We start from the raw sequence: 20,396 nt of genomic DNA, 5'->3' as shown, positions 1-20,396 counted from the left end.
TGCTAAACATCTCTGTAACGCTATCACGTTACCAAATAACCCTGTGACAAAACGTGCCGCTCTTCTTTGGATCTTCTCTGTCTCCTCCGTCAACCTGATCTGGTACGGATCTCACACTGATGAGCAATACTCAAGTATAGGTCGAACAAGTGTTTTGTAAGCCGCCTCCTTTGTTGAAGGACTACATTTTCTAAGGACTCTCCCAATGAATCTCAACCTGGTACCCACCTTACCAACAATTAATTTTATATGATCATTCCACTTCAAATCGTTCCGCACGCATACTCCCAGATATTTTACAGAAGTAACTGCTACCAGTGTTTGTTCCGCTATCATATAATCATACAATAAAGGATCCTTCTTTGTATGTATTCGCAATACATTACATTTGTCTATATTAACGGTCAGTTGCCACTCCCTGCCCCAAGTGCCTATCTGCTGCAGATCTTCCTGCATTTTGCTACAATTTTCTAATGCTGCAAACTTCTCTGTATACTACAGCATCATCCGCGAAAAGCCGCATAGAACTTCCGACACTATCTACTAGGTCATATATATAATAGAAAGAAACTTCCACATGGGAAAAATATATTAAAAACAAAGATTCCAAGACTTACCAAGCGGGAAAGCGCCGGCAGACAAGCACATGTCTGCTTGTGTGTGTGTGTATGTGCGGATGGATGTGTGTGTGTGTGTGTGTGTGTGTGTGTGTGTGTGTGTGTGTGTGTGTGCGAGTGTACACCAGTCCTTTTTTTCCCCTAAGGGAAGTCTTTCCGCTCCCGGGATTGGAATGACTCCTTACCCTCTCCCTTAAAACCCACATCCTTTCATTTTTCCCTCTCCTTCCCTCTTTCCTGACGAAGCAACTGCCAGTTGCGAAAGCTTATAATTCTGTGTGTGTGTTTGTGTGTTTTGTTCATGTGCCTGTCTGCCGGCGCTTTCCCGATTGGTAAGTCTTGGAATCTTTGTTTTTAATATATTTTTCCCATGTGGAAGTTTCTTTCTATTTTATATATAGTGAATAGCAATGGTCCCATAACATTCCCCTGTGGCATGCCAGAGGTTACTTTAACGTATGTAGAAGTCTCTCCATTGATAACAACATGCTGCGTTCTGTTTGCTAAAAACTCTCCAATCCATCCACACAGCTGGTCTGATATTCTGTAGGCTCTTGCTTTTTTTTATCAGGCGACAGTGCAGAACTGTATCGAACGCCTTCCGGAAGTCAAGGAAAATAGCATCTACCTGGGAGCCTGTATCTAATATTTTGTGGGTCTCATGAACAAATAAAGTGAGTTGGGTCTCACACGATTGCTGTTTCCGGAATCCATGTTGATTCCTACAGAGTAGATTCTGGGTTTATAAAAACGACATGATACGCGAGCAAAAAACATGTCCTAAAATTCTACAACAAATCGACATCAGACATATAGGTCTATAGTTTTGCACATCTGCTCGACGACCCCTCTCTAAGACTGGGACTACCTGTGCTCTTTTCCAATCATTTGGAACCTTCCATTCCTCTAGAGACTTGCGGTACACGGCTGTTAGAAGAGGGGCAAGTTCTTTCGTGTACTCTGTGTAGAATCGAATTGGTATCCTGTCAGGTCCAGTGGACTTTCCTCTATTGAGTGATTCCAGTTGCTTTTCTATTCCTTGGACTGTTATTTCGATGTCAGCCATTTTTTCGTTTGTACAAGGATTTAGAGAAAGAAACTGCAGTGTGGTCTTCCTCTGTGAAACAGCTTTTGAAAAATGTGTTTAGTATTTCAGCTATACGCGTCTCATCCTCTATTTCAATGCCATCATAATCCCGGAGTGTATGGATATGCTGTTTCGATCCACTTACTGATTTAACATAAGACCAGAACTTCCTAGGATTTTCTGTCAAGTCGGTACATAGAATTTTACTTTTGAATTCACTGAACGATTCACGCATAGTCCTCCTTATGCTAACTTTGACATTGTTTAGCTTCTGTTTGTCTGAGAGGTTTTGGCTGCGTTTAAACTTGGAGTGAAGCTCTCTCTGCTTTCACAGTAGTTTCCTAACTTTGTTGTTGTACCACAGTGGGTTTTTCCCGTCCCTTACAGTTTTACTCGGCACATAACTGTCTAAAACGCATTTTACGATTGCCTTGAACTTTTTCCATAAACACTCAACATTGTCAGTGTCAGAACAGAAATTTTCATTTTGATCTGTTAGGTAGTCTGAAATCTGCCTTCTATTACTCTTGCTAAACAGATAAACCTTCCTCCGTTTTTTTATATCCTATTAACTTCCATATTCATGGATGCTGCAGCGGCCTTATGATCGCTGATTCCCTGTTCTGCACTTACAGAGTTGAAAAGATCGGGTCTGTTTGTTATCAGTAGGTCCAAGATGTTACCTCCACGAGTCGGTTCTCTGTTTAATTGCTCGAGGTAATTTTCGGATAGTGCACTCAGTATAATGTCACTCGATGCTCTGTCCCTACCACCCGTCCTAAACATCTGAGTGTCCCAGTCTATATCTGGTAAATTGAAATCTCCACCTAAGAGTATAACACGGTAGCGGTGGTGTGGGTACCACCGCAATTCCATTGGTCTTGGAGACCTTCTTTTTGGATTTATCTCACTGCTCCTTGGGTTTCCCTGGCTCAGAGGACTTCAGTGATTCAGTCTCTGGGACTGAGGATGAGCATGAAGCCTATGACCAGCTGCTTTTGGGCTCTTCAGCCACAGGCGGGTGCTGTCTTTCCCACTAGCAGAAACCTGGTGAGGGAGTGACCCAAGGGACCCCTTCTTAGTGAGAGGAGCCAAAGAAGACTTATGCTTCTCTGGCTCATGAGTGGGGACTGATACCCCCAATGGTTTGGGAGGTGCAGCTTCAGAAGTAGGTGGTGCATCAGGATCAACAGGGAGGGAAGTGCCCCCTACCATCAAGGGGGCAGGTGTAGTCTTCTGCTTCTGGGAGGTGACAGGAATGCGATGAACTGATGGAGAGACAACTGTTTTCATAGTCGCAGCATAAGATGTGGTCATAGTCGCAAGATGTAGGCACTCAAATTTCCTCTTAGCCTCAGTGTAGGTCAGTCAGTCCAGGGTCTTATATTCCATGATTTTCCTCTCTTTCTGTAAAATCCTGTAGTCGGCTGAGCAAGTTGAATGATGCTCTATGCAGTTGACACAGATGAGAGGCGGGGCACATGAAGTATTGGGATGTGATAGACGTCCACAATCTTGACATGTAATGCTGGAAGTTCAGCGGGAAGACATATGGCCGAACTTCCAGCACTTAAAGCACCGCAACGGGGGAGGGATAAATGGATTGATGTCACAGCGGTAGACCATCACCTTGACCTCCTTGGGCAGCCTGTCACCTGCAAGGGCCAAGATGACGGCATCAGTGGCAATCTGATTATCCCTTGGACCCCGATAGTCACGCTGGATGAAATGCACATCTTGCCACTCTAAATTGGTGCGCAGCTCGTCATCAGACTCCGAAAGAAGGTCCCGGTGGAATATAATACCTGCACCATATTTAAGCCCTTATGGGGCATGATGGTAACAGAAACATCCCCCAACTTGTCACAAGCAAGTAATGCCCATGACTGAGCAGAAGATGCTGTTTTTATCAAGACTGACCCAGAACGCATTTTGGAGAAGCCCTCCACCTCTCCAAACTTGTCCTCCAAAAGCTCCACAAAAAACTGAGGCTTCATGGACATGAAAGATTCCCCATCAACTCTCAAACATATGAGGTACCACGACGAATAAGCTTCACTGCCATCCTTAGCCTGGCGTTCCTCCCATGGTGTGGCCAGGGAGGGGAACGATTTGTGGTCATATTTCTTAACATTGAAGTTAGACTTTGCCCGCTTAGAGACTGCTGGCAGCAGACCACCAGCAAGAGATGACGTGCGACGCTTCATGGCATGTCATCCGCCCTGATGCTACCCACTCCGACCAGGGGCCCTCCTCATGGGTGCCACCCAGAATCAGCAAGGGCCACCTGGCAGGATGGCCATTTCCTGGAGTCCCGATATCCCAGGGAGATAGGCATCTACTCCATGGCATACATGTGGAGTTACGGCACAGGCATCCGCAGAGTGATGCCTGTGTTGTCAGGGGGCAACAACCAACAGGGTACATGGCAGCCCCACCACAACAGACTGGCTACTGTGCTGGATGTAAGGTACTAAGAAGTACATGGTCATTTTCCCCTGTTTATGACATTTTATATTGTTCCCATCAAATTTGCTATGTCCACAATGTTAATTTGCACCTGATCTTGCATCAACAAATCTATAATTTTCCCATGATTTATGCATTAACAAATATATGTTCATTGAGAAAAAAATGATGCTTGCATCATGTTGGCCAGCCAGTAGTGTTTACAAACATTATGAGGTTTCTGAACACCAGGGCAATCTACTCAGTGGATTTGAACCAGTAAACATGTAACAGTTGGAACAATTTGTGCCATATCTCTTGCCACTGCCAAGCTCTACTTGGCACGATGGCTAGTGGGAGTAACTACGTTTGTTCAAATAAAGATATCATTATCAGTCACAAGTATTTCCAAACTGTCTCTAGTGCACAAATGCAGTTTCGTGATAGTTGTAAACATTGTGACACCTTTGTCAAAACATTAGCATGTTTCGGCATTTGACCACTTGTAGCGCTAGTTGACATCATCATTCACTTTGCATTGCTCAAATGTTTTGGGTTTAAACACAGCGTGTTACGTACATTTTTCATGCTGAGCAGAATGTGTTTAAAGAATTTATTATCGTTGTCAAGTGCAGTATTTACTTATGTATTTTTTGTGATGTTGCACAAACAATGTGAGTGATAATTTGCATGTGTGTGGTTTTCCACATAACTGAGGAGACATAGTACCTGATAACCTCAAAAAGACGGCTACAGTGCAGGAGAAACAGAATATTCAAGCACCACACAAAATGCTTATGTACATATTTACACTTCACAATGAGAAAAAATTCTTGAAATGCTTCCTGCTATGCATGAAAAAAATGCATAACCACTTCAGTGTTTCATTATTTAAATAAAGAATGACAGCTGCAGAATTTCAAAAACATCGATTATGACGTATAAAATTGAGTCAAACATTCCTAATTCCAGACAGTTATCAGTTCCAGTCTCATCGCATCAGCAGTTTTTATTAGATAATAAACCTTTATTAGATAGTAAATAAGTCCCTGACAATTCTTTTGATGTCTGTTTTGTACATATATCATACAGAAAGTGCAAAAATGCAAGGGGGTATCCTATAATAACTTTTACGGCTTAAAACGTTATTTCCGACATTTTACACCAGCTTTTTGATGTCCCTTGAAAATTGTAAAAGTGGGGATTCACTGTAATTTTATTGATATGTTTCAATGTACTAGGGAGCACTAAACGGCTTCCTGTTTTCTGTAATTGTCAGTAAAAAGCCTTCCGCTCAGTCAGGACTGATCTATGACTGTTGCCGCAATATCAGTTCTACCATGGCTGCTGTCCAGGCAGCATCACACAGACAACTTTCACTGATGTGCTGCATGCATTATAGCTTTCCCACTTCACTGCAACCAGCCAACCACTTTTGTGTTGGCTGAGTGGAAGTCTGGCTCATCTGCTGACAGAGATTTGATTTTTCAGTGTATGTTTGCCATTCTACTTAGCTAGTTATCTTATAGTGATATTAAAGTTGACCGTTCCTATGAGTTAGTATGGGTACAGGTCATTCATGGCAACCAGAATAAAATAATAATTGAATCCTTTTCCTGACCTCCCAACTCAGATGATACAATTGATGAAAGGTTCAAAGAAGATATGAGTCTAATTCCAAACATGCACCCAACTCAAATAATTATAATTGTTGGTGACTTCAATTTAATCTTGATACATTGGTGAAAATACATGCTTAAATCTAGAGGTATGCATAAAACATCATCTGAGGTTATGCTAAATGCTTCTCTGAAAATTATTTTGACCAATTAGTTCATAAGCCCACTCGAATACCAAATGGAGGTGAAAACACACTTGACTGCTATCAACTAGTGATCCTGAGCTACTAACGAGCAAAAAAAAAAAAAAAAATGGATACTGGGATTAGTGAACACAGGGTTGTCATAGCAAGACTGAATACCATAACTCCCAAATAAATGAAAAATATATCTACTCAAAAAAGCAGATAAAGTTTCTTTGACACCTTCTTGGGAGACAATCTCTGCACCATCCAATTTAACAATGTAAGTTACACCAGATGTGGCTTAAACTCAAAGAAATTGACAGCAATTGGAAGATTTATATCAAAAACATTAACAAAAGATTGAGCTGATCCCACACAGTTTACAAAGAAGACTGTTGCAGAAACAACAAAAAAAGCATGCCAAACTTAAACAAATGCAAAATTTCCACAATTGGTAATCTTTTACAGAAACTCAAGACTTATCATGGACTATAATATGAGATGCTTATAATGCTTTCCACAATGAAACTTTGTCTCAAAACCTGGCATAAAATCCAAATACATTATGGTCATATGTGAAGTACGCTATCTCTGCTGGTAGCTATGGAAATACTATCGATAGCCTCATTTTACTAAGGTTTGAAGCTCCTCTTGATGTTTTTCTGTGTTTGCAATTTAAAAATTTAGTTGTTTTGAAAAGCAGCCTTGTGCAAACACAATTAATTTATTTTTTATTTTTAAATTTACCCAGACATGTTTTGACACCTATGTGTCATCTTCTGTGGGTCAATTTTTTATTTCTGTAAAGTACAATATCAAATTTATAATAATTTAGCTATTGTGGCCTAAGAATTGAAATATGTACATTTTGCTTTGTTTTGTTTAGACACTCACCTCAAGATTACATCGCTAAATGAACTGCATTATTATACATCGGTTTTTCTGCCCTTTTTCATCATTTTTTTGACAGCATGTCATCTGCAAACTAGCCATGTAGAAAAATTATTGTGTATTTGTGAAGAACTGTTTCGTGGGTAGAGGTTATGTGCAACAGGATGAAAAATGTAAGTACAGAAATGCACATGTTGTCGTTGTTGTTGTTGTTGTTGTTGTCGTGATCTTCAGTCCTGAGACTGGTTTGATGCAGCTCTCCATGCTACTCTATCCTGTGCAAGCTTCTTCATCTCCCAGTACATACTGCAGCCTACATCCTTTTGAATCTGCTTAGTGTATTCATCTCATGGTCTCCCTCTATGATTTTTATCCTCCTCGCTGCCCTCCAATACTAAATTGGTGATCCCTCGATGTCTCAGAACATGTCCAACCAACCAATCCCTTCTTCTAGTCAAGTTGTGCCACAAGCTCCACTTCTCCCCAATTCTATTCAATTCCTCCTCATTGGTTATGTGATCTACCCATCTAATCTTCAGCATTCTCCTGTAACACCAAATTTTGAAAGCTTCTATTCTCTTCTTGGCTAAACTATTTATCGTCCATATTTCACTTCCATACATGGCCACACTCCATACAAATACTTTCAGAAACGACTTCCTGACATTTAAATCTATACTCGATGTTAACAAATTTTTCTTCTTCAGAAATGCTTTCCTTGCCATTGCCAGTCTACATTTTGTATCCTCTCTACTTCGACCATCATCAGTTATTTTGCTCCCCAAATAGCAAAACTCCTTTACTACTTTAAGTGTCTCATTTTCTAATCTAATTCCCTCAGCATCACCTGACTTAATTCGACTACATTCCATTATCCTTGTTTTTCTTTTGTTGATGTTCATCTTACACCCTCCTTTCAAGACACTGTCCATCCCATTCAGCTGCTCTTCCAAGTCCTTTGCTGTCTCTGACAGAATTACAATGTCATCGGTGAACCTCAAAGTTTTTATTTCTTCTCCATTGATTTTAATACCTACTCTGAACTTCTCTTTCGTTTCCTTTATTGCTTGCTCAATATACAGATTGAATAGCATTGGAGATAGGCTACAACGCTGTCTCCCTCCCTTCCCAACCACTGCTTCCCTTTCATATCCCTCGACTCTTGTAACTGCCATCTGCTTTCTGTACAAATTGTAAATAGCCTTTCGCTCCCTGTATTTTACCACTACCACCTTCAGAATTTGAAAGAGAGTATTCCAGTCAACATTGTTAACAGCTTTCTCTAAGTCTACAAATGCTAGAAACGTAGGTTTGCCTTTCCTTACTCTTTCTTCTATGATAAGTCATAGGGTTAGTATTGCCTCACATGTTCCAACATTTCTACGGAATCCAAACTGATCTTCCCCAAGGCCGCCTTCTATCAGTTTTACCAATTGTCTGTAAAGAATTTGCATTAGTATTTTGCAGCTGTGACTTATTAAACTGATAGTTCAGTAATTTTCACATCTGTCAACACCTGCTTTCTTTGGGATTGGAATTCTTATATTCTTCTTGATGTCTAAGGGTATTTCGCCTGTCTCATACATCTTGCTCACCAGATGGTAGAGTTTTGTCAAGACTGGCTCTCCCAAGGCTGTCAGTAGTTCTAATGGAATGTTGTCTACTCCCGGGGCCTTGTTTCGACTCACGTCTTTCAGTGCTCTGTCAAACTCTTCATGCAGTATCATATCTCCAATTTCATCTTCATCTACATCCTCTTCCATTTCCATAATTTTGTCCTCAAGTACATCGCCCTTGTATAGACCCTCTATATACTCCTTCCACCTTTCTGCTTTCCCTTCTTTGCTTAGAATGGTTTCCATCAAAGCTCTTGATATTCATGCAACTGGTTCTCCTTTCTTCAAAGGTCTCTTTAATTTTCCTGTAGGCAGTATCTATCTTACCCCTAGTGAGATAAGCCTCTACATCCTTACATTTGTCCTCTAGCCATCCCTGCTTAGCCATTTTGCACTTCCTGTCGATCTCATTTTTGAGACGTTTGTATTCCTTTTTGTCTGCTTTATTCACTGCATTTTTATATTTTCTCCTTTCATCAATTAAATTCAATATTTCTTCTGTTACCCAAGGGTTTCTACCAGCCCTCGTATTTTTACCCATTTGATCCTCTGGTGCCTTCGCTATTCCATCCCTCAAAGCTACCCATTCTTCTTCTTCTGTTTTTCTTTCCAACAATTCCTGTTGATTGTTCCCTTATGCTCTCCATGAAACTCTGTACAACTTCTGGTTCTTTCAGTTTATCCAGGTCCCATCTCCTGTAATTCCCACCTTTTTGCAGTTTCTTCAGTTTTAATCTACAGTTCATAACCAATAGATTGTGGTCAGAGTCCACATCTGCCCCAAGAAATGTCTTACAATTTAAAACCTGGTTCCTAAATCTCTGTCTTACCATTATATAATCTATCTGATACCTTTTAGTATCTCCAGGGTTCCTCAATGTATACAACCTTCTTTGATGTTTCTTGAACCAAGTGTTAGCTATGATTAAGTTATGCTCTGCGCAAAATTCTACCAAGCGGCTTCCTCTTTCATTTCTTAGCCCCAATCCATATTCACCTACTATGTTTCCTTCACTCCCTTTTCCTACTCTAGAATTCCAGTCACCCATGACTATTAAATTTTTGTCTCCCTCCACTACCTGAATAATTTCTTTTATCTCCTCATACATTTCATCAATTTCTTCGTCATCTGCAGAGCTAGTTGGCATATGAATTTGTACTACTGTAGTAGACGTGGGCTTCGTGTCTATCTTGGCCACAATACTACGTTCACTATGCTGTTTGTAGTAGCTTACCCGTACTCTTATTTTTTTTATTCATGATTAAACCTACTCCTGTATTAGCCCTATTTGATTTTGTATTTATAACCCTGTATTCACCTGACCAAAAGTCTTGTTCCTCCTGCCACTGAACTTCACTAATTCCCACTATATCTAATTTTAACCTATCCATTTCCCTTTTTAAATTACACATATCGTCCACCAATGAAACAGTTCTTCACAAGTACACAATAATTTTTTTTCTTCATGGCTAGTTTTCAGATGATAGGCTGTCAAAAAACATCAAAAAAAGGGTACAAAAACTGATGCATACCAATGCAGTTCCTTTAGCGTGTGTTATCTAAAGGTGAGGGTCTAAACAATACAAAGCAAATGCACACATTTTAATTCTTTGGCCTACAATAGAATAGAAAAATAAGCTTGATATTGCACTTTACAGAAATAGAAATATGACACACACGTGTCGAAACATGTCTGGGTAAATATAAAAATAAAAAATAAATTAACTGTGTTTGCATACTGCTGAATTTCAATACAACCCAACTTTTATCAATGAACTGCTGCTAAAGCAGAGTTAATGAACACAACCCTCTGAAATTCATTTACCAAAGAAGACGAAGTTAATATTCCAGAATTCAATTAGCGAGCAGCTGTCAACACAAGTAACTTTCAAGTAGATACCCTCAGAGTAGTGAAGTAACTTAAGTCATACAGAAGCAAGTTTTTCAGTCCAGATTGTATAGCAATTAGGTTCCTTTCAGAACATACTGATGAAATAGCTCCACTTAAAAATCATATACTACCGGCTAATGCGGTGAAAGATCTGCAACCAAGGACTGGAAAGCTGTACAGGTCACACCAACATTCAAGAAGGGAAGTAGGACTAATCCACTAAATTACAGGCCCATATTATTCATGTCAATATGCAGCATGAAATTGGAACATATTTTGCATTTGAACATTATTAATTACCTTGCAGAGAATTCTCTATTGACATACAGTCAGCATGGATTTAGAGAACATCGTTCACATGAAACACAACTAGCTCCTTACCCATATGAAGTGTTGAGTATTGTCAACAAGGAATTTCAAATTGACTCTGTATTTCTAGTTTCCCAGAAGGCTTCTGACACCATACCTCACAAGTGGCTTGTAATCAACTTGCATTTTTATGGAATATCATCAGAGTTACATGACTGAATTCAAGTTTTTACTGTCAGGGAGGTCACAGTTCATAGTAACTGACAGAAAGTCATCAGTAGTTATTTCTAGCATTCCACAAGGTAGTGTTATAGGCCCTCTACTGTTTCATACCTATATAAACAACTTAGGGGACAATCTCAGCAGACTTATTAGGTTATTTGCAAATGATGATGCTGTTTATAATCTAGTAAAGTCATCTGACGGTCAAAAATTTCAAAATGATTTAGTAAAGGATATAAAGGACTTTCATATCACCCTCCAGACAACAATCTTCATGAAATGACACAAATTGTGTTTCCGGCATGGCAAAAACTCCCTCAAGATGACATTCGTAATCTGTTTACTTCCATACCACAATGCATATGAAGCGTATGTGAACCCGTTTGTGTTGCAGCTCAAACTGATATTGATCACTGACATTGATTTAATCATTTAATAGCTATTATGTGATAAACTGCTCCACAAGGTTACATATATATTCGAATGGGGCTTTGTAAGGTAACACTTCCACTTTCTGCCAGTGTAGTTCTAAAAAAGTTTAGTCTTATTTCACTGGTATGCAAGTAAAAATAGCCACCAAATATTCCTCAGTTGTGTAACACAACAGATATGTACAATCACTACAAGAAGTCTTATTGGCTTAGATCAATTTTTATTCTCAGCAGTTAAGTATTTTCAACAAGTTTTTTAAGTTGTACATTAACATTGCTTGCAACAAAAGTTAAGCATTTAATGTGATACTACTAAAAAAGGAAATGGGCCACTGAAGCAGTATTGAGAGATATGAATCGAAAAGCACGTTAAAATCTGTTGCTTACATATACTATTTAAAAACATGTGTTGGGGAAAAAATGGAAACCACGAAATACAAAAAAATAAATAGTAAGTTTCATGTACGTTTCGGCCAAGAAATGTCTAAGTTTCAGGAAGTTATTCAGAAGTAACAACAATAATCATTTCCTGTACCTTGCATCTTCCCCTTTGATGGATTTGGAACAGCTCACATTACCAAAGGTGTTTTAAGCACCGATTTATTTCAAGGACTGCTTTATAAAAGTAAAACAAACCATATATTTTATTCTTGATGCAAGGTTTAAATAAAGTTACTGCATTGAAAACTCACAACACCATTTAATGATCTTTTGTTTTTCACAGTCTGCACCAATATTCTGTGAAACACAAACTTCCACAGCTTTTCCCTGCTGTGGTTGATGTGAGGCCAATGAGATCTTAATAAATTGAGCGCAGGACCACATGCTTTGTTTAAATTGAACCTCTTTCAAAGTTTGTTAGTTTTTTTTACTAAAAAAACCTAGCAAATTAATGATCACTGAGCCCCGCCTAAAATAAGATCTATAAATAAAATCAAAAAAGATGAGACCAGTATTGTAGCGTGAATGCCAAGTTTCTGGAACAGCATACTTAAGGAGTATACTGAAAGAAAGTGTCAGAAACCTTAACATACTAGAATGGAAGTTTGAATTTAAACAAGGCTTGGGGTCTGTCACTCTATTAAGATTTCACCAGTTATCACATCCACCTGAGGTGGTAAATGCTGAGTGAATGTGTGTTTCATAGAATGTCAGTATGGGCTCTGTAAAACAAAAGAGGATCGAAGGGTGTAGTGGGTGTCAGAAGCTGAACTCATCATAGTAGATAGAGACCAAAAATAGTTCACACTCTGGTTGGAGTCCTGGCAACAAGAACACATAATGGCACAGCTCTCAGCTGAAGAAGATGACTGGATTGGTCACAGGAATATTGTGCATAGAATGGAAACAACAACTCAGCTACATGCCATTTAACATATGTCACATGTCTGACATAATATTTCTTTCACACTGCTTTGGTAGTGAAACATTTAACAGTCTCAGGCATCAGTTTCTCCTATGATAATACTAAGTGACAACTTACCTTATACTGATTTTCTATCAAAGCAGATGAACTTCCTGTAACTGGTGTAACATTTGAACATACTGCAGCATATCGAATGGCAGTGGGGATTGCTTTCATAAGATAGCACACACCTATCGATATAATAGTCACTCGGCCTCCAGACAGTGCTCCAAGTGAGGCTCCTAAAATTGTGAAATTATTCTGATATCAAAACAACCTGATCCAGCATAAGCATTTCAATTTAATAACCAAATTTTTAATATCTGCTTTCATAAGTAATGCACTATGAATTAAATTCATTTAATTTATAACAACATGTGATACAAACCTAGTCTTTTATTTGGGTCTTTAAATGGACTAACATAATTTCCTTCTGGTGTTACATCTCCTGTTTTATTTAGGAGGTTCTCACGGGGTATCCTGTACTTATTGAATATCACAAAACCATTATCAATTCCATTCAGACCAATCTTCTCTCCCATATCACCAACAATTACACCAGCAAAAGGCTTAAGAGTTGCTGGATTCCTTATGGGAACTACAAATGCATGTAGTCCATGGTCTGTTTTATCCGGTGTAATAAGCCTTGCATATACTATTCCATGAGTGCAACATTTTCCTGTGGAAGAAAGATGTTTCAAATGGTTTATGTAGGTTTTTGTACTCAGCATCCCTCCTGGCTATAACATTAGACAAAATTTACAAGTAATTAAAGATGTTCAGTTCACGTATACGTTTTCATGAGACACACAAAAATGATTATATTCAGAATTTGTTAAGAACTCGATCATTATAAACATTAGGCAACACCTTTGCAGCAGCCATCCTGCCAACCTAGTGATCAATGTAGTATTTCTTATAACTTCATGCTGGGGCTAGCTCTACCACACAGACAAACTTTGGCATAAGATGTCAAAACCTGGAGTATACCATTTTTCAAATGGAAATCCAAAAGCCTGAAATTTCAATAAAATTTGATTTTTTTTCCTCACTTATGTTGTTAGTGACAGTGCAACCTGCCAGCTGCGATAAAAGTATTACTCTAGGCCAGGGCGCCCACTGGAATGGCAAGACAAGTGATCTGGTGCTAAAAGCTTGAAGCCTCAGAGGGAGGAAAGAGAATCTAGCACAGCAGCACCTTCAGGACTGATGCTGCATACCAAGTTGTATGCCTGATGAATGTGCACCAACGTAACAGTTTACAAAAGTTTCTTATTTGGTTGTGCTATTGTTACTGAATGCAGGAAAGGGACAATCCTGAGTTCAATATTCATTTTTTGGTCTTGGGGAGACATATCAACATATTTAAAATTGCAGTAATGCTGCACACAGTACCAGGAACACTGAAGGAAAACAGTGGGAAGAAAATGCAGTGAAGCAATAATTTAAATTCATTTGATTTATCTGTGGAAGAAAAAGAAGATACGGAAAAAAACTAAAATATGTGACGTGGTTTGTTATGAAAAATTTCTACAACTCTTTTTAATGATTTTCTAGGTGTAATGTAATGCCAGATCCTCTCAGTATGTAGCTATATATATATCCTTGGTTCTGCTAAGATAAGGCTCCATTTGGCAAATAAAGAAACTAAAGAGACAATTTCTTAACTCCACAGAATGGTTTTTGGATCCTTTTCAGTTCCATGTATTCTGCTGTGAGTTCTCAACAGGGGGATCTACACTGCACTTCACAGGTGACATAATGTAAGTCATCAGAAATTCATATAAGTTATGAAACACACAAATTTCATGAACTATCATATTAATTTTATTTATATCACATTGTGTTGAAGTATTGAACATTTGGAACTTTGACACTAACATGTCAAAAGAACATTCTACAGACCTTCTTCCCTAGATAATCTGTAATTAAATATCCTCCTTTCATTAGTTGTCTACAATGATATGACGTCACTGTGTATTTTGTAAGAGGAGAAGCTTCATTGTAGCAAAATAACATGGAATTTTGCACTCTTTTTGTGACAAAGATGTAGGTTTTGGAAATGGGAGGTCACCTGCAAATAAAGCTTTACCAAAATAACTTTCTTTTAATACTCCCCCATCACTGTTAGAGTCAGATGATGAGCGACTATAAAATCTACATCTACCTGTACATCTACATCTATATACATACTCCACAAACCAGCACACAGTGTATGGTGGTGGGTAACCAGTACCACTACTGGTTGTTTCCTTTCCTGTTCCACTTGTAGATAAAACAAGGGGAAAACAACCATCTATATGCCTCTATCTGGGCCCTAATTTCTCATATCTTATCTTTGTGGTCCTTACATTGTCCTTATTTTGCCAGCAGTAGGATCATTCTGCACTCAGCATGAAATGCTGATTCTCTACATTTTCTCAATAGTGTTCCTCGAAAAGAGCATTGCCTTCCCTCCAAGTATTCCCATTTGAGTTTCTAAAGCATCTATATGTAACACTTGTGTGTTGTCTGGTCCTACCACTAATAAATCCTGCCTCTCAACTGCTTTGATGTATGCTTTTAATCTGACCTGTGCGGATACCAAACACTCAAGCAGTACTCAAGAATAGGTCACACTAGTGTCTGATATGCAATCTCCTTTACAGACAAACCAAACTTTCCTAAAATTCTTCCAATGAACCTAAGTTGACCATTTGCCCTCCCTGCCACAATCCTCACATGCTCATTCCATCCCGTGTCGTTTTGCAATGTTACACTGAGATATTTAAACAATGTGACTGTGTCAAGCAGCACATTACTAACACCGTATTCAAACATTACGAGTTTACTTTTCCTGTTCATCAGCATTAACTTACATTTTTCTACATTTAGAGCTATCTGCCATTCATCACACCAACTATAAATTTTGTCTAAGTTATCTTGTATCATCCTCCAGTCACTCATCTTGAACATCTTCCTGTGCACCAAAGCATCATCAGCAAACAACTGCAGATTGCTGTCCACCCTGTCCACCAGATCATTTATGAAAACAGAAAATAACAGCACTCCTATCACATTTGCTTGTGGCACTCCTGACGATACCCTGTTTTCTGATGAACACTCGCTATCAAGGACAACACACTGGATTCTATTACTTAAGAAGTCTCCAAACCACTTGCATATCTGGTAATCTATTCCATATGCTTGTATCTTCTGTAGCGAGAAACTGTGTCAAATGCAGTTTGGAAATCCAGAAACATGAGATCTGCCTGTTCATAGTTTGCAGAATATCATGTGAGAAAATAGCACAATGAGTTTCACAGAACCAATGCTTTCTAAGACTGTGCCGATTCACATACATAAGTTTTTTGGTCTCTAGGAAATTTATTAAATTCAGACTCAGAATACGTCCCAGAATTCTGCAGCAAACTGGTGTCAAGGATATCGGTCCACAATTCTGTGGGTCCGTTCTTTTACCCTTCTTATATAAAGCAGTCACCTGCACTTTTCTCCAGTCATTTGGGACTTTGTGCTGGGCAAGAGACTCGTTATAAATGCAAGCTAAGTAAGGGGTCAATGCTTATTAGTACGTCGTCCATAAAGGACTCTGTTTGATGGTCAAATGACAGTATGTTTCTATAATCTTCCTAAGTGAACACAGAATTTAAATCTTTGCTTTTGTTTTTCTATCTTCTACTGTTATACCAGACTGGTCAATGAGTGACTAGGCACGAGCCTTAGACCTACTCAGCTATTTCACAAACTAACAAAATTTTCTTGGGTTCTTAGCCAGAGCCTTTGTAAGTTATGATGGAGGTAGCTGTTATGCTTTGCACATCTTTTTGCAAAGACACATATCTCTACTAACTTTTGCCTGTCAACACCTGTTCATTCTCTTTTGAACCAACAGTCATTGCTTTCTCAGCATTTTCCTAATTTCGTTGTTAAACCACAGGGGTTCTTTTCCGTGTTTAATCCACTTACTAGGCAAATATTTGTCCACAGCACAATTTACCATCTGTTTAAACTTTGCCCATAATTCCTCTATGCCCATCATACTGGGACTAAATGACTGAAATTCAAGTGAGATGCTAAGAACTGCTATGCTCTTTCTTCAGTTTCCTAGTTTCTTGACTGATTATTAACTTTTGTAACCTTAGTCACTATGGTGATATTATGATCACTAATTCCTGTTTATATAATGACATCATCGATAAGATCTGGCTTGTTTTGATGCTATGACATCTAAGTTTCCATTTTGTGTGGGCTGCTAGATTAACCGCTCAAAACAGGTTTCAGAAAACATGTCCAAAACTTCTTCATAAGACTGTCTTTCTGTGCCACCTGCAGTGAATCTGTAGATGTCCCAGTCTCTACACAGTAGGTTAAAGCTGCCTCCAGCTGGCAAGCATGAGCTACTGACAGTAGATTTTCTTTGATGACTCTATAGCTGTCACAATGCAATCAGGCAGCTGTAAAAAAATCCAACAATTAACTTAACCAGAGAACTTCACTAGCATAACAATAACAAAACCAGCGGCTTATTTGTATGTAACATTGTCCATTCATTTTATCACAAGCTACCAGTTTCGACACCACATAGTGTCATGTTCAGGCCCCTGCATATGAAAACATGACAAAAGAGTATAAGAACACAGACAACATAAATCATAGTTTATTACTAAAAAGAGGTACATCACATCATAAAAATTACATAGGTTTTTTTTTTTACTCAATGACATAATGGACTTAAGAGGAACCGACACATACAGAGAGTTACACCAGCAAAGTAATCACAGTCACCTATTTCCGTAACAGCCAATGTCAATATGTAACCACAGTGTTAAAAGTAACATACATAATAAATGTCGACAAATTATTGCCGAGGAACATCTCATGAGGCAACTCCTCTATTTAACTGTAATAATAGCAAAGGAGGCGAGGTACTGGTAGAAGTAAAGCTGTGAGGACTGGGCATGAGTCGTGCTTGGGTAGCTCAGTTGGTAGAGCACTTGCCTGCGAAAGGCAAAGGTCCCGAGTTCGAGTCTCAGTCTGGCACACAGTTTTAATCTGCCAGGAAGTTTCATATCAGTGCACACTCCGCTGCAGAGTGAAAATCTCATTCTGGAAACATCCCCCAGGCTGTGGCTAAGCCATGTCTCCACAATATCCTTTCTTTCAGGAGTGCTAGCTCTGCAAGGTTCGCAGGAGAGCTTCTGTAAAGCTTGGAAGGTAGGAGGCGAGGTACTGGCAGAAGTAAAGCTGTGAGGACTGGGCGTGAGTCGTGCTTGGGTAGCTCAGTTGGTAGAGCACTTGCCTGCAAAAGGCAAAGATCCCAAGTTCGAGTCTCGCTCTGGGACACAGTTTTAATCTGCCACGAAGTTTCAGTTTTAATTCTTATTATGCAACTGTTACCGTAAAATTAGTGAAGGAAAAATTTGGAAATCCACTGAATACAACATGGAAAGAACTTTCATCCATTGAAATAAATTATTTTCACCTTTATTCGACATATGCAATTCATCCTTATCTTGTGATGTCTTCCCTCAGCAACTGAAAATGGTGAAAGTAATACCCCTATATAAAAAAGGGTGATCATGTAGGCCTGTGTCTCTATTGCCAGGGTTTTTGAAAAGTAATGAAAAAGTGTTCATTTGAAAACTAACTACATTCTTCAAAAAGAACAATATTATTTCTGGTTGTCAACATGGCTTCAGACCACAGCGATCAATTGAAACAGCCACTTTCAATCTGATAAACCACGTCTTAAATACAGTGGACAATCACAGAAATATTTCAAATTTATTCCTGGACCTAAAAAAAGCTTTTAATGTGATTGATCATTCTGTACTCCTGAGGAAATTTGAATGGTATGGTGTAAGAGGTGCGCGCCAAATCAGTGGATTAAATCATATTTGGAATATCACTCTCAGGTAACTGAAATTAAGTACGAAAGGAAATGAACTCCAGGTACACCTTTCAGAACCTTGTGGACTACGTCATGGTGTTCCACAGGATTCCATTTTAGGTCCCTTTCTTTATGATTTCCCATCACACATTAGGGATTCTGAACCAGTACTGTTTGCAGATGACACCAGTCTATTGATTGAAAGGAATAAAGAGGAAAATCTTACTTCATCTGCAAAAGATATTACAAAAGGAGTGTCTGAATGGTTTACCAGAAACAGGCTAATAGTTAATCACCAAAAAACAGTACTCATGAATTTCCACACTGATCAAAATAAAAATCTGGCATAACCTGTAATATGTATAGATAGTCAAAACATTAGTGGTGTCAATGAAACTAAATTTCTTGGGATTCATGTCCATGAAAATCTTAAATGGAGCACACATATCACATCCCTAAATTCAAAACGAGCAAAAATGAGCTATGTAGGAAGAATTCTTTACAGCAATACTAGTGCAGAAACAATTAGGGCTGTATACTTTCCTCGTGTACATTCAATACTGAAGTATGGTATCATTTTCTGGGGAAATGTACACCAGGTCAGGTCATAACAGTTCTCAGGAAACAAAAGGTAATTACAAGAATAATTAAACAAGCGAGCAGCAGAAAACCATGGAAACCTTTCTTTGAAGATCCAAAGATCCCACCCCTTCCCTGCATTTCTATACTGGAAGTTGTCTCGCATGTCAAAAAAAGCATACTGAGAAAAGAAAACCTTTTTCTTCAAAACAAAAGTGTCCATGATTACAGTACCAGGTCAGACAGTGGCATACAAGTTAATCACTGTAACATCACATTATGCCAAAAAGGTGTATATCATGCAGGAACAAAACTTTACAACAAATTACCAAGACGTAAAATCTCTTTCTGAACTACAAAGCTTTAAAAAGTCTGCGACAGCCTACCTTCTGAAAAACTGCTACTATTCAATCCCACAGTATCTTATGAAAGAAAATATGTAATTCATTAAAAACAAAGATTCCAAGACTTACCAAGCGGGAAAGCGCCGGCAGACAGGCACATGAACAAAACACACAAACACACACACAGAATTACGAGCTTTCGCAACTGGCAGTTGCTTCGTCAGGAAAGAGGGAAGGAGAGGGAAAAATGAAAGGATGTGGGTTTTAAGGGAGAGGGTAAGGAGTCATTCCAATCCCGGGAGCGGAAAGACTTCCCTTAGGGGAAAAAAAGGACAGGTGTACACTCGCACACACACACACATATCCATCCGCACATACACAGACACAAGCAGACATATTTTAATTCACATCTTTAATTGTAGAAATAAGTATTTCAAAAAATGTGTAATTATTAACTGTATATATCCAATTTGGTATAAAAATTTAAATAATTTATGTTTGACATTTGAAAAAGCGATAGCTAAAACGGTTTTCTGTCCAATATCCTGTATACACTATATGTACTGAAAAAGGGATTTATATGGACAAATAAATAAATAAATAAAAATATGTGTCTTAGGTGCATCTTTTTAACCGATCAGCTCAGCAGTTTGGTCACAAAGGACCTCACCAAAAATTTCGATCTGTTTAACTTATGTAACTTCGAAGTTTTTTCTGATGCACATAAGACATATGTAGAAATACCTAGATTATTTATTTTTTTGTTAGAATTATGAGAAGCCAATATATCTTATTTAACAAGTTTGTCATGCTTTGATGGAAAGGTCTAAATGTCCTAGTTAGGGACCTGAAGGCCCCCCC

At 38.6% G+C, this 20,396-nt stretch overlaps 1 protein-coding gene across 7 annotated transcripts in view; it reads right to left on the bottom strand.

The window, feature by feature from the left end:
* The window catches only part of LOC126267337 (peroxisomal acyl-coenzyme A oxidase 3-like), a 124,648-nt gene that overhangs the window by 75,704 nt on the left and 28,548 nt on the right, over positions 1 to 20,396 (bottom strand). For all 7 annotated transcript variants that reach the window (XM_049972446.1, XM_049972449.1, XM_049972445.1 and 4 more), the window contains 2 exons: positions 13,111 to 13,401; positions 12,801 to 12,964 (listed from right to left, as the gene is read on the bottom strand). In XM_049972446.1, the coding sequence (XP_049828403.1) occupies positions 12,801 to 12,964; positions 13,111 to 13,401 (455 nt within the window). The remainder of the gene's footprint in view (positions 1 to 12,800; positions 12,965 to 13,110; positions 13,402 to 20,396) is intronic.

The sequence above is a fragment of the Schistocerca gregaria genome, chromosome 4 (assembly GCF_023897955.1).
Source record: "Schistocerca gregaria isolate iqSchGreg1 chromosome 4, iqSchGreg1.2, whole genome shotgun sequence".
Classification (NCBI taxonomy): Eukaryota; Metazoa; Arthropoda; class Insecta; order Orthoptera; family Acrididae; genus Schistocerca; species Schistocerca gregaria.
This window is presented reverse-complemented; position numbering and strand designations above follow the sequence as displayed.